The sequence below is a fragment of the Setaria viridis genome, chromosome 1, assembly GCF_005286985.2.
Source record: "Setaria viridis chromosome 1, Setaria_viridis_v4.0, whole genome shotgun sequence".
NCBI classification, from domain to species: domain Eukaryota; kingdom Viridiplantae; phylum Streptophyta; class Magnoliopsida; order Poales; family Poaceae; genus Setaria; species Setaria viridis.
Genome location: NC_048263.2, coordinates 5,400,212 through 5,415,181, shown reverse-complemented (window position 1 = coordinate 5,415,181; position 14,970 = coordinate 5,400,212). Strand labels below are relative to the sequence as shown.

The following is a 14,970-nucleotide window of genomic DNA, read 5'->3' as shown; positions in this document are numbered from 1 at the left end:
TGTCCAAACCTCAAATGTAAAAGAAAGAAAAAAACAAATAACAAAAAAATTGATGCTGATAAATGCTCCGGCAGCAGACTTCTCTTGCTTTGACAGAGGGCAACCTCAGTGCGTTTTAACTATTTTTAAGGGTAGAATAACCAAAATGTGCCATATGCTCATCAAAACTTTATCTGCGGCATCCATGAAGATTCAAGTGAGCGGTTCAGTCACAGGTACACTCAGCCAGCATGAGTGACAGGATTCCCTTGAAGAGCTATACCCACTACAGACGCCGATTTTTGCACCTTCTTCTCCCATGAGTTTCCGAGCTTCTTTGACGAGTGAAGAAAAGGTTCCGTACCTGTTCCACACACATCTCATCAGTGGCGATCTCGTGCTTCATCATTGATATGACCATCCTGCTAATAGGCTTCAGCAGTCTCAGGTTCTCGTTCTCGATATCGGGTCGTTGTTTCTTTCTACCATCTCATTGAGCATTCTTGGAAACCAAAGTGCATTCGTTTCAAAACTGAAGCATCTCCACGAGCAATTGCATCAAACTGGCGAGCCAAATCATGATCTCGACAGATAAATGTTTCACATTCCGTCACACAAAGGGATAGCGAGGCGACCATGAAGTCTACGATGAATTCTTTATCATCCTGACATCTCCAGTGTGTAACTAGCTTGCTCGACGTCGGTCTTGTAATCTTGTTGACGCAGCTCGGTCAGCGATTCAGCAGCCAGTCAGTGGCTCGATCAGTGCACGCGTCGGTTCCACCCGCCAGACCGCCACGGCTGGAGCTGCCGGAGCAGGAGGCGCGTGACCGAGGGGAGAGATAGGCTTCTGCTTCGGAGTCCGGAGTGCGCGGCCGTGGCGCTTCGCCGCCCTGAAGCAGGCAGAGGCCCGATGCGCGGCTTGTTGTTGTGCGGGCTGCCGTCCGTGCATGCAAGGGCGCGAGCGGCGCCCCGCGCAGCTGGCAGGCGGCTGCGCGAGGCCGGTCTTCCTCGCGCGGAGCACCCCGTCCTCTAACCCACGGCGCAGCGCGGCTCCAACAGTGCAGCTAGCTAACAGCAGCCGGAGTGGCGGTGACCCCAGCGAAGGGGGCGGTCGGTGCCTCGTTCCCCAACTATACATGGCCAAACGGGCCGCCTGACCCAGCCTAGCATGCTCCCGTCCTGGCCCGGCCTGTATCGGCCCAACTATAGTGTCGGGCCAAGCCGGGCCGTTTGCCGTGCCGGCTTAGAGGCCCAGGTCCGGCCTCTTTAAACCTTATACGGGCCGGGCCAGCAAGGTAGCCCAACAGCCCAGATAGGTTGGGCCGCCCATCGGCCCGAGAAGGGGAAGGAGGATAGGCGGAGGTCGGTGGCGCGGCGGCGCTGCTCCGGTGACCGGTGAAGGACTGGCGGTGATAGGTGCCTGGTGGTGAGGGAGAGAGCTAGAGAGAGGGAGAGGAAGGAGGTGGATGGCAGAGGCGGGGCAGCGCCAATAACCGGTGGTGCCCGGTGAGGGAGGGAGCCAGGGAGGGGAGGGGCCGGAGGGGAAGGGGAGAAGGCGGGGTGGAGGCGTGGAGCGCCGGCGAGCTCAGGCCCAGGCCGGCGAGGACGGGACGGGGCTGGCAGGGGCGCAGGGCCCATGACCGTGAAGGTGCAGCCGGCGAGCGAGGAGCCGAGGACGACGCGAAGGTGGGGAGGCCCTGCGGCCGGCGATGCGAGCCAATGCGAGGGGCCACGGCCGACGGTGGGCCGGTGGCGGTGGTGAGGGAGGGAGGCAGAGAGGATGGGCGAAGGCGAGAGGGTGAGACGGCGAGTGGCGATGGCGGCCTGCGGGTTGCGGCGGAGAGGGAGGAGGGACCGAGGGAGCTAGAGAGGGGAAAGGGGATTAGGGTTAGTGGTGGCCTGGTGGCCGGTGGGTGGGCCGCGGGGGGTTATACGGGCCTCGGTCGGCACGACTGTTACACAGGCTATGCCAGGCCGCCCGACGTGCCGCCTCTTCGGCCCAGGTTCGGCCTGCTGCGTCGGGCCGTGCCGACATGGACCCGTGTAACGGCGAGCCAGGCCGTGCTGGTGCCGGGCCGAAATTGCTTCGACAGATGCTCCCTGAACTGATGAGACTCCGGCGAACAGCTCGCCATGGCCCTTCTTCCCCGTCGCCGGCCTCGACATCCTGGTCACTCTGGTCGGATTCCGCACGCTCTGCAGATGCATCATCACCACAGCTCCGCTGCTCTCTGCTGCCTGCCCAGCTGCAGCGGCTCTCCGTTCGTGCTCTCTACGTACTGTGCTTCCGGGACAGAGCTCTCTGAGCCTCTGACGCTACCTGCCGCTGTTTCGCCTCCTAGGATTTGATGTCCTATGGCATTACACTATCTTCGTCCTTAGAGGTTTACACGGTTCTTATCCTGGGACATTTAAGTATCAGCGCACGGTGCGTACGTGCGTGCGTGTGCTACTGTGTTTGCTTCAAACCCCAGATGTCCTGTTTCCTTAGCATTAGGCACTTCGGAACGCTCGGCACCATGGGCATGACGCCAAATTTAATACGAGCTGTTTGATGGAAATTGGCTTCTCGATCATCGTCTCTGGCTATATATGTGCATCATTACCCATCCTTTCGTCCCAAGCTCCCAGCATATGATCACCATTATCCACATACAATTCCAAGACCTGGCCATCGGTTGTTCTTGGTTGCTACTAGCTAGCAATTTGACGCCAGCATGGAGCAGCTCACATTCTACTGCATGTGCCTCTTATTGGCTCTCCTCCTCCTCCCTCTCGCAGCACGCAAGCTGACCAAGAAGCGCGGCAACAACGATGGCCCGAGGCTCTGCCGCCGGGCCCGTGGCAGCTGCCGGTCATCGGCAGCCTCCACCACCTCCTTCTCCGCAACCGCTCGCTCCCCCACCGCGCCATGGCCGGCATCGCGCGGCGGCTCGGCGCGCCGCCGCTCATCTACCTCCGTCTCGGGGAGGTCCCGGTGGTCGTGGCGTCGTCCCGGGACGCCGCCCGCGCGTTCCTCAAGACGCACGACGCCAACTTCGCCTCGCGACCGTGGAGCTCCACCGTCCGGACCATGATGGTCGACGGGCAGGGCCTGCTGTTCGCCCGCTACGGCGCGCTGTGGCGGCAGATGCGCAAGATCACCATCCTCGAGCTCCTCAGCGCCCGCCGCGTCCAGTCCTTCCGCCGCGTCCGGGAGGAGGAGGTCCGCCGCCTCGTCGCCTCCGTCGCGGCGGCGGCGGCGAATGGTGGCGGCGAGGCCGCCGTGAACGTCAGCGAGCGGGTCGCCATGCTCGTCACGGACTCGGTGATGCGCGTCATGATCGGCGACCGGTTCGAGAGGCGGGAGGAGTTCCTGGAGGGCCTGGACGAGGCGATAAAGATCACCTCCGGGTTCAACCTCAGCGACATGTTCCCGTCGTCGAGGCTCGCGAGGCTCGTCGGCGGCACGGCGCGCCGAGCGGAGGCGAACCACCGCAAGAACTTCGAGCTCATGGACTACGCCATCAAGCAGCACGAGCAGCGGAGGGCGGCCATGGCCGCTGCCGCAGACAGCGCCGGGGAAGAAGAGGAGGACCTGATGGACGTGCTCCTAAGGGTACAGAAGGAAGGTGGCCTCGAGGTGCCCCTCACCATGAGTATCATCAGGGCTGTCATCCTAGTAAGTAACCATGACACGTTTGCACATAGTTTGCTTTAGTCTACACATGATTCTTAGAGATTTATCATTTGCATCTTCTTGTAACATTTGATAGGATCTCTTCGGAGCGGGGAGCGAGACATCGGCAAATACGCTTCAATGGGCCATGTCCGAGCTCATGAGGAACCCAAGGGTGATGCACAAGGCGCAAGCCGAGCTGCGTGACAGCCTCCATGGCAAGCCGACGGTGACCGAAGACGACATGGCTGATCTCAAGTACCTGAAGCTCATCATCAGAGAGACCATGAGGTTGCACCCGGCAGTGCCGTTGCTTCTTCCAAGGGAGTGCCATGAGTCGTGCAAGGTCATGGGGTACGATGTACCCAAGGGCACCACCGTCTTGGTGAACGTTTGGGCCATCAGCAGGGACCCCAAGTACTGGGACGACGCTGAGACGTTCAGACCGGAGCGGTTTGAGTCTACGACCGTCGATTTAAAAGGCAGGGATTTTGAGTTCACGCCGTTTGGAGCAGGACGAAGGATTTGCCCCGGCATGACGTTTGCGCAAGCCACCATTGGAGCTTGCACTCGCCGCGCTTCTGTACCATTTCGACTGGGAGCTCTCGGCTGGGCTGCTGCCGTGGGAATTGAACATGGAGGAGGTGATGGGCATCACCGTTAGAAGGAAGCATGATCTGTACCTGCGTCCAGTTGTGCGTGTGCCACCACAGGATGCATTAGCTGCATGTATGTGACGAGCCGCCTGTGACATTACTAGTAATACATGGCAATAATCTACTTTTCCTTTTGTCAACATGTTGAATTTCTCTGCAAAAGGGCTAAAGAATAAGCAAGGTAAGAATTTTGACAGTACGCGTGACCGTGAGAAGAGGCACTGAGCTATTCATAAACAATGTACGTTGATTGTATATTTTTTTCATTCTTTTCTAGAAGATGTATGTAATAAAAATCCCAAACACCAAAGTATTTATTCATTTCGTATTCTCTGCTTAATCATTAATTCTATGTCTTGTAAACTTGTCAGTATATATAATATTTCAGTCATAATTGATTTTTTATGCTTGGTCCATAAGAATTAAGCTTTTCACTACTGTATATTAAGATTGTTCTTTTCATGTCCTACACCATAGCTGATTAAGTTGGTTCCAAGCACTTGAAAAATAACATTGGATGGATTTCATTCTTACAGTTACAGATTTTATGAGTGAAATCTCCCACTTTTGTAAGCATTGGATTAAAATCCAACTGTTTGAATTCACGCCTCTATGATAGAAAAAGTTAAAAAAACTAGAATATTTTATTTATCCATGTGGAATTTTTTTCTTAGGCTTGAGCATTGCAAATCTGATATATTCTTTGCTAGTAAATCTGTCACCCCAAAAAATATTAAGAATAATTATTTTTTCTACACAGAAGAACATTTTATTTCACTCCGGAACATTTTTTCTTAAACTAGAGTATTGCAAATTTGACAGATTTTTGTCAAGAAATCTGAATAGCTTTTCTAAAAAAAGATTAGGTATACCCGGTATGAATTAGTATTTTCCTTTAATACTTTTTTTGATCGAAGTCAGTAGGGAAACCTCTACCTATTTTTTTTAATTCGCTCCCACGGGGAATTGGACCCGAGCCTACACGATTCCCCGATCTGTATGTTGGGTGCTATTGAGGTGCTCTAAACACTATAGGCTAGAGGTCCTTTCACTTTTTTTTCCTTTAATATTTACCCAAGAATTTGAAGCTTGTACATACCATTTATTCATTTCTTTACTGGAAAGGATAATCACACAACTGGCATTCAGTTGCGATCAATGAACGTATCTGGGCTGTTGGTCGCATATATCAATGCCCATCATAAATACGTGCCATTCTTTTCTATCACCACTGGAAATTTACCAGATACGTTTCCAAATCAGCACACATAGCATGCAATCAAAATTGTACCCTCTACTATATATTCATGCTCTCGAGGAAGCCATGGTCACCACTCAGATCCCATCCAAGACTCTAGTGGAGTCGACCTAGCTAGTAGGAGGCAAAAGTCCTCCAATATGAGGAGCAGTGGCCATGGTGGTGCCCAAGCGTACGCGGTGACCGTCTTCTTGTTCATCATCTTTGGATTCCTCGCCTCGCCTGCACAATGTAAGCATACGTGTGCGGCATCAACATTTTCCTTCTTGTCAATCATATACACTAATCTCCTGTATGAAAAAAAAACTTTGTTAAATGATGATTAACTACGCCAGATTTGATTTGTGCTGGCACAGGTAAATTAGCGTGCTGGCGGGCGTGATTGGCACCAGCCAGCACAAAGCTTCCTTGGGCCGGCGGGGGAGCACCCGCCAGCACAGTGGCCCGTACAGATGCACCCGCCAGTACAGATGCACCACATCTGTGCTAGCGGTTGGCTTATGCCACCCGCCAGCACAGAGCTCACCCATTTATGCTCCTGTTCATCTTCTTCTCCAGGCAACCTTCCATTTAGAGCTTGCCCGAAAGGAGCTCGGGAAAAGCTCCAAAAACACCAAATCTAAGTGGGAAGGTTTTGCTCTTGATTTCTTTGGAGGAGGTGGCTATATAAGTGAGTTTGTGTCATTCCAACCTTCTTTTTCAACTTCTATCCATCATTTGCATCATTATTTTACCCAAGCATGGAGAAGCAGTGGTTCTCGACTTAGCCAGATTTAGCAGAGATAGTTATAAGGAAATCATAGGCATTATACAAAAGTAAGATATTTCTTGGCAGTACTTAAATGCATGTTGAAATTCTATACACCTAACTTGTATTACTAACTCTTGACTTTATATCCTCAAAGTGCGTACAAGCTTTACATAATGAAAAGGCGGGGAGTGCCCTGAAAACAAGAAGAAAGCTATAAAAATAATATATCATAGATTCGTAAGAACATAAAACTTGGTTTTTTTTTCATATAATGTAGACTTGTCATTAATAACAACTCATCATTTTTCTATTTGATTACAGTACCACAGGCAACCTCCCGACTCTATGCTATATGGATATTACGTGTGCGAGTTCCTCGGAAATAATGGGAGGTACCGAACGAACCCCGAACATGTAAGTCTCTTATATACTACCATGTGCTAACTTCCTAATGGTAATACATTCTAATCTTCATTTACTGTATACCTGCAGATGTCTAGAATCGACACTCGCGATGCGGCGCTCGAAGACAAAGGCATCGACAACATTTGTAGGGATATGGCGAGATTTATCCGGCGAGATTTATCCAACGTGAGATTTGTCATGAGGATGGAACATTTTTTGATAAAGATGGCGTGTTGATGGCGGACGAATGCAAAGGTCTTTGTGTAGTTTTAATATTAACGTGGCAATGAATAGCTCTATTCCAAATGTTGAATTATGTGAATTATTTATTATTCAAGTTTGTTGAATAATGTGAATTATCTATTATGTGCGTTCAGTTTTTAATAATGTGAAATATTTATTATTGGAGATACATATTTAAATTTAGCGGCTAAAAATAATTCATAGGAAACAATATATTGAATAGGAAAATACATATTCCTGACGGGTGGCATAAGCACCCGCCAACATAGAAACCATATATGATGGCGGATGATGTAAGCACCCACCAGACAGATGCCATTTGTGCTAGCTCAAGGTTGCTGGCAGGTGCTCGACCCGCCAGCACCGACCAATTTTTACCCACTAGTACAGATATTTTGTAGCCTAGTGATGACTAACACACACTATTTGCAGCAGGTCGTCGCCCTCATCTAGTGGCTACTCGTGCCCGAAGTGCTAAAAACGCCACTGCAGCAGTCAGCCCGGCTTCGTCGCCATTGGATGCGACCAAGCTCGTCCTGGTGTTCTGCCATTGCTGCCAGAACAGCCGACTGCCGGTGCCGGAGCCGCCGTGCTACGTAACGCTCGAGGAGTGCCAGGCCCGTTGCCCCCGGTGCAACCCGCAGTGCCCGCCGCCGCAGCCGTCGCCATCGCCTCGTCTAGTGATGATAGAATGAAGGAATGCTTCCTTGATCAGATTAGAAGTGGTTGTAGGTGCGGTGAGCTGCAGTGAGGAGTGAGCAAAGCTGTAAAATGGAATTCTTTACAAAGAATTTGGATCCCTTCATTTTGAAGGAATTGGAATCTACTTAATGGAGTAAGCTATTTTTCTTGGAATATGGTATTCCATAACTTTCCAAAGTTTAGATATAAGTCTATCTTAAATTCATAGGGGTGGGAGATGTAAATTGATTATATAGATCCTCATGCTATGTTTCGAATATGCAACTTATAGCACGTTCTTCAACTCGCTTCCCTGTAGCAGAAGTGCAGCATATAAGTATCCATATACTCCCTCCGTACTCGGAAAGCAGGTCGTTCTGGGCTCTAGGCCCGTTTTCACAAAGCAAGTCGTCGCACGCTCAGAGGGGAAGAGTCGGACGCGTTTGCCCCTGCGCTTCGGCTTCCGTCCGCATTAATCTCGCGTTTCGGCTCTCGCGCACTAACTTCCACGTCTCCCTCACGCCGCTCGCGCTGCCCTTCCACGCCGCGCCGTGCCTGCCCTCGCACCCGCGCTCGTCCTCGCGCCCGCGCCCGTCCTCGTGCCGCGCCGCGCCCGCAGTCGCGCCCACGCCCGTCCTCATGCCGCGCCGCGCCCGCACTCGCCATGGAGTCCAGCTTCATGGAGGTCGCTCGCGCCATGGAGGAGGCACCGGACTCGGTCGAGGTGGCACCGGACTCGGTCGAGGTGGCGCCGCACTCGGTCGAGACGGCGCCGGACTCCGATGTGGTGCCGGACTCCGTCGACGTGATGCCGGACTCTCTGTGTGCTCGCTGCGGCACCTTCCACGCTGAGAACGACGACAAAGGATGCTACCAAGCTCGCCGCGAAGCTAGCAGGTGTGCACGTTGCGGTATTGTACACAGAGACTACGATCTCACAACATGGATACTTGATGGTATAGAAAAATTTGATTGTGAGCTTTACATTCCTGATGTGGAGAAGCTTCAAATGGATGGTGACACAATACTTCTTCCTGAGCACGTTATCAAGAAGTTGGACGAGATGTACAATATTAAGAAGTTGGAAGATGGAAAGAAAGAACAGTAAGGTACATGCAAAGAAACTAATTTGCTAGTAATATTTTTCTTCGGCTAGCATGCTACAAAGACTAACATGCTTCTTCTAAATTGCTGCAGGAAGGCTAGCAATTGCTTCGGCTAGCAAGGAAGATTCACAGGAGATTTGCAATGGCAGTCGATCTTCTTTTTCTAGTTTTTCTTTTTGCATGTGAGGAATCTTGAACCTATTGCACCCTTTAACTTTCATGGCTTCCCTCAACACACTCTGAAGTGTTACAAAAATCCTATTTTCTTTCCATGGAGAGTACTCTAAGAATGCCTACAAAACATGTGTTAAAAAATCCAATCAATGAGTATATTAGTTGTTCAAGAAAAAATGGAACAAGTGAACAACTGATCAGTTTACCTGTTGGACTACTGGAACTAGCTCTTTTATTGTTTTTGCATCCTTCTTGTATTGAATAGCTTGAATAGCTCGAAAAAACCCCAAGTCTAAAATGTTAAAATCCGGAGAATTGGGCGGTTGACAAATGAGGCGAATGTCAAACCCTTCTTCCTTAGCAGCCTCACAAAAAATAGGATCATCCACTTTTAAATGGGAAGGTGCATTATCTTGTTGTATGAAAATTGTCTTGTTCACATCTTCTCTTGGCCATTTGGCTCGAATGGCAGGCAACACATTGTTTACCATGAAATCTCTAATCACCTCTCTTGTGATTGAAGTAATTGGCTTGATTACTTGTTCTCCACGAAGACGATTGTGACTTCTTCTAACAGCATGTTCATAAGTGACAAGTGGAAAACAACCTATTTTTCCATGAAAAACACATTCTCCATTCCTAAACCTTGGCCGAGCACAAACACATAAGAACATGAGCCTAGGGATGTAATTCTTGTTTTTACAAGTGCGATGTGGTTCATCTTCCTCGGGTAGCAAGTAATACTTTTCAGATTTTTGAGAGATGTAGAACCATTTTTCATCAATGAACACAAAATCAAAAAAATCCTTAAATCTTGGCTCACCAAGCAAACCCTGCTCAATCATGTCAATGCACCACTTCAACCTAGTCTTCTTGTTAGCATCTGTGAGGTATGGTTTGATGCTACTAGAGTGCCGCCTAAGCAAACCTTTTTTCAAGTACCTTTGTATCCTAGCTTTGCTCATACCAAGTTTACTAGACACATCTTCTATGGTCATTCTTTGTTTGAGAGGAATATTGCGCAATTGTTCCAAATCAAGAGGGACTAACTTGCGGCCACATCTACCCTTCTTTTTACTTGCAACCACAACAGGAATGTTATGAGCAAGTTGTTGTTTACCTCGCTTCCATAAGCGCTGAACTGACCGAATGTGCACTCCAAATTGATCAGCAACAATTCTTGTATCCTTTTTGCCTAGTCTCCCATTCTTGCTTCTAGCCAACAATGCTGGGTACACTTGTCTTGTGACTTCTTCTGTCATATCCTTCCTTCTATGGTGCACTTCAACGGGAACTTCAATGAGGTTTTGTATGTAATCAAAGTCAACCGCACCATATTCATCTAATGGTAAGTTCAAATCAAATCCTATCCATAAAATGAAACAAAAAAATCAGAAAAGTTGATGCTTGAGAGAAACAACAAACTCAAACAAGAGAGGTGATTACCATTGTCGTTGCTGGACTCCAATATTGGCTCGTTAAGATCGAAAGCAATATTGTCGTTGTCATCTTCTTCTAAGCGAACATTTAGATCAAAGGCAGCAATTCTAGGATCAGCCATTTGCATTGCGGTAGTGTAGAGAAGAGAGGGAAACTGAGGAAGGAGAAGAGCAGCAGCAAACTCTAATGGAAACAGAAGAGAGGCAGGGGGAATGGCGCCGTTGAAATAGGCACAGCGAAAACGTCCAAAAAAACTGGCGCCCAGTGCCCAGCGGAAATAATGGCGTCCAGACCCAGCGCCCAGCGAAAAAATGGCGCCCAACCAAATAGTGCCATGCGGCACCAACACCCAGCGAAATGCGGCACCAACACCCAGCGAAAAAATTGCCATGCAGCACCCAACGCCAAGCGAAAAAATATCGTCCAGCGCCAAGGGAAAAAATGGACGAATGTCGTCCAGCGCCCAGCCAAACAGTGCCAAGCAGCACCCAGCCAAAATCAAGCGAGAACAAAAAAAAATGGCATCCCCCGGTATCGAACCCGGGTCTTCGGGCCAAGATCAACACTTCGCTACACTAGCCATCTGAACCATGATTGTTTCTCGCTACACTAGCCATCTGAACCATGATTGTTTCTCGTATGGAATGCACCCGCAACATGGTCTTAATAGGGGCAAACAAGGAAAAATACCCCTAATTAACTACTCCTTGGTAAGCACAATTATGTCCTAAACGACTTGCTTTACGAGTACGGAGGGAGTAGCCAATAATAATATACAAATATATTCCACGTACAACTATATTAGTTTAATTAATTTGTGTCTAAATTATGATTATTAGAATGGAATTCAATTCCAAGGATCCAAACGGGACCTTACAGATCTCTAGTATAAGATATTGTGCAAGGAAAGTTTTACTTGATAAATTTGCACCCACAGACCACTATGAATGAGACAGATTTCATATCGAGCATTCCATTGCTGATGGCCTAACAGCCACCGGCCGTCTACATTCAACAATCATGTGAAAATAAGAACACGCGTGACCAAATTTTTCGGCACTAACAGAATATCATCGTAAACAGAAGTTTACTGCTACCTTTGTAATTGTACCCTTCTCTAGGTGCTCGCAGCTTGATCCGTGCAATAACCAGCTGATGATGCACTTATTACCAAATCTTTTGTCAACCACCCAGAAAAGAAATATTTTCCTCCAGATTTGCTACGGGGCAATATATGATGTAAACACCATTGCGTATCGTATTATGTACGTAAACACACAAGGTCTGTCAACAAAACTGTCTTCCTTTGCCGATAAGGCAAACAATCTATGACCTTTCTTTTATGATACTTGTATATCCCATCCACAACGAAGGAACAAAAAGAAATCATGAGCCCCAGAAGGAAAAGAACGAATGTAACAATTTCAGCTGCATATTCCCGTTGGCATACATCATTTTTATGATGCAGAAATGTTTCGGTTATGATGCTATGGTCCCACAGCATCATTTATTCCAGCATCGGCGACGAGTTCTTCTGTCAAAGAAAATAGCCCAGCAATCTCCTTTTTAGCTTCGAGAATCACATTCGTTTTCTTCTTTGGTTCCGTTTCAGAAGCATCTTCACTACTATTTGTATGTCGAGATGGAAGCAAATTGGTACCAGAATCGGTTCTGCCACTTCTCAAGAATTCTTTAGCTATATTTGCAAGCTTCTTCAACATAGTAGTAGCAGCTAGTGCCTCCACCTCCACAGGCTCGATTTCATGCTTTTGGAGCTCCACTTCTTCCACATTGTTGTCTTTGGTTGCCATCGCCTCATCAGCAAGGCTAGACAATCTCCTGACGTCATTGGGATCTATGGATAGCTCATCCAGTTTGTCTAGTTCCTTGTCCCTAACATCTAACCTTCTAAGTACTGCCTTCAGCTCTAGGTCTTTTGAGTCAAGTGCTTTATAGGCAGCTCTTAAGTCCATGTCCTTCTGTTGTAAGGATTCTTTCAGCATGTCGATGTCAGCCTCCAGTTGGTTATGTTTATGCAAATTGGACTCAAGGGCTGTACCTGTGTTTAAAATTTCATTATCGAGCAAGTTATAAATGTCAAATTCTTGACCTTCTACAGAACCTATAAGATTGCCAGTGAGCTCAACTATCTTTTGCACCACAGATTCAGCTTGTGAGCATCCTAATCTCATCTTATCCAATTCATCCTGCATTAATTGTATACGTTGCTCTTTATCATGTAGTTTGGTTCTAACCTGAACAAGTTGATCCTCCTTGGTACTTATCATCTGCTGAAGTTCAACAACTTCATTGTTAACTTCGTCAAGTCTTCGTTGTGTCTCCAGAAGCTCCAAATCCTTCTCATGAACCGCAAATTGTATGGAGTCCACCTTCAGTTTCATATCTTCGACTTCGTGTCTGACCTCTAACAACTCACTCTCTTTTGTATCGACTAGCTTTTGTGAATTGAAGTACTCATTTTCCTTCTGAGCTAGCTCCTCTTGAAGCAAGTCTACCTCCTTGGTTTTTTGTTCCAAGCTCTCCCTTTCTTTAGTTAACATAGCCTCTAGGGACTCAACCTTCTTCATTTTCTCAAGTAACTGTGATTCGAGTTCACTACAGCGAGATTGTACACCACTGAGTTCATTTGTCTTTCCTTGAATCTCCAGTTGAGCAACTTCCAGATTCTGAGTATAAGAAATAAGCAATGCTTTTTGGTCTGCGAGTTTCTGCACCTGCTTACTCAACTGTGCCGCTTGGTCTTCAATTTGCCTGCGCGAGAAGGTGAAGGCCTCTTTTGAAGCCATTAGTTCGGAACGCACAGCGTCCAGCAAAGACCTCACGCGTTTGAAGTCATCGATAGTATCCTTGATATTATCCTTATCCTTGGATGCCATTTGTGCCAGTTCCTTTAACTCTTGCTGTGCTGCTATCCATCCTAAATTCTGCTTCTCAAGTTCCTTTTCTACAACCTTCAGTTTCTCTTCATTAGCTTTCCTCAATTCATTTGAGCTGGCAATCTCAGTTTCCTTTCTTTTAATTTCACTTTGGAGCTCCCTAATTGTTGCTTCTTGCCGTGCAAGGGTCTGATTGGCTACAAGAAGCTCTTGTTCCTTGGACTCAATCTCTGAGCGCATCAAGTCTGCTTCCTCGTTCTTCTTCAGCATATCTTGTTTAAGCTTATCCACTTCAATCACCTTCTTAGAAAGCGCATCTTGTGAACTAATAATTTTCTTGTCTTGTTCCTCGACCAGAAGCTTCAGGTTATTGATCTGCCTAACCTGTAAAGATAAATCCCTACTCGCCTTCATCAGTGCTTTCTCCATTTCATGTTGTCTTGAATACGCTTTGATGATGTCTTCCTCTCTCTGATCAAGGTCCTGCTTCGTCTGGTTCAGCCTTGACCTATCAATGGAAACTTTCTTCTCCGCATCCCGAAGGTCTCTCTCTTTCTTCCTTAGGATTGATAGGGCAGCCTCAAATTCAGTCTTCAGGACCTCAATGCTCATGCTCAGCTCCCCATCCCGAGAAGCACTTGGATCTAGGCTCTTTGTCTTTGCGAACAATCGTTCCAATAGTTCCCTAGCGGGCTCGGTCTCATTGTCACCATTAGTGATATCTGATCTAACACCTTTTACAACAGATCTGATCAAAGGGTGTGAAAATTTCATATGTTGGGCCTGAAAAGTTGCCAGGAAGCTCAGCTTCTGCCTGAACAAAACCTGAAAGGTTGCGTGAAACAATGCTTGTTATCACAATGAAAGAGCTTCCAGAGCTGATACAAATTATCACAATTATATCTAGATGTTACCATAAACAACTATCACAATTATTACTCTTTGTGCTGAAGAACTCAAATGAACTGCATACAAATTCACAACTATATCTACTTGAAAGATCACAATCCAGAGCTGCTAATTTTGCAGTGATGAAGTGTCATAATTAATGTATGTTGGTATAACATCTATTACTGCATAAATATCTTTTATTTTGAAGATGATGTGTAGTTAATGCAACAACAGACATTACTGAAATGACGATTTCATTAACCTGATACAAAACCCGAATTAACCGCCATAAAATCAGTTCCAGCAATATGAGCTAGCAATGTCTGTTCTCGAATACGAGCTAGCAATCAGTATACGATTTCCCCGCAATCTGGAACGCTTCTCCAACAGCACGAATCGCCGACTCGCCATTGAACTCATAAGCCATCCGATACCAAGACACATCGCGATGAGAGACAGGAAAGGTAAGAGGGTGCTCACGTGAGTGGCGGCGCGGCAAGGCGCGGAGGCCGTGCGGAGAGCGGCAGCGGCGGCCGCCCGCGCCGCCGGCGAGGAGGTGGAGGAGAGGGGCATGGCCGCGGAACATGGGCGGGACGGGGATCGCGGCCGCCCGGGCTCGATCGGACGGATGGCGACGCGCGAGCGCGCGGGGTGGATGCGGGCGACGCGAGAGCGGCGGCTGTGGAGGGATGAGAGGTGGTGGAACCGGGGTAGTCGAGTGCCCAGCCGCGTGTGGAGCGCAGCGCGGATGACGCGAGGAGCACGAGAGACCTGTGCTTTTTCTTTTTCTTTTCCTTTCTTTTCGTTTCTTTTTCTGCGAATGGTTTT

At 48.1% G+C, this 14,970-nt stretch overlaps 2 protein-coding genes and 1 pseudogene across 2 annotated transcripts; 1 reads left to right on the top strand and 2 right to left on the bottom strand.

Moving 5' to 3' along the window:
- Positions 1 to 2,699: 2,699 nt before the first annotated feature.
- Positions 2,700 to 4,414, top strand: LOC117853113 (zealexin A1 synthase-like; annotated as a pseudogene).
- Positions 4,415 to 8,584: 4,170 nt separating this feature from the next.
- LOC117842886 (uncharacterized) lies at positions 8,585 to 11,437 on the bottom strand. Its single transcript, XM_072291593.1, has 2 exons — positions 10,361 to 11,437; positions 8,585 to 10,280 (listed from the first exon to the last, which is right to left on the bottom strand). Exons 1-2 carry the CDS (start codon positions 10,743 to 10,745, stop codon positions 9,112 to 9,114), a joined length of 1,554 nt encoding a protein of 517 aa, XP_072147694.1. The 5' UTR covers positions 10,746 to 11,437; the 3' UTR covers positions 8,585 to 9,111.
- Positions 11,438 to 11,589: 152 nt separating this feature from the next.
- LOC117842869 (uncharacterized) lies at positions 11,590 to 14,894 on the bottom strand. The gene is made up of 2 exons (XM_034723397.2): positions 14,623 to 14,894; positions 11,590 to 14,076 (listed from the first exon to the last, which is right to left on the bottom strand). The coding sequence occupies exons 1-2, from the start codon at positions 14,713 to 14,715 to the stop codon at positions 11,842 to 11,844; spliced, it is 2,328 nt and encodes a 775-aa protein (XP_034579288.1). The 5' UTR covers positions 14,716 to 14,894; the 3' UTR covers positions 11,590 to 11,841.
- Positions 14,895 to 14,970: the final 76 nt, after the last annotated feature.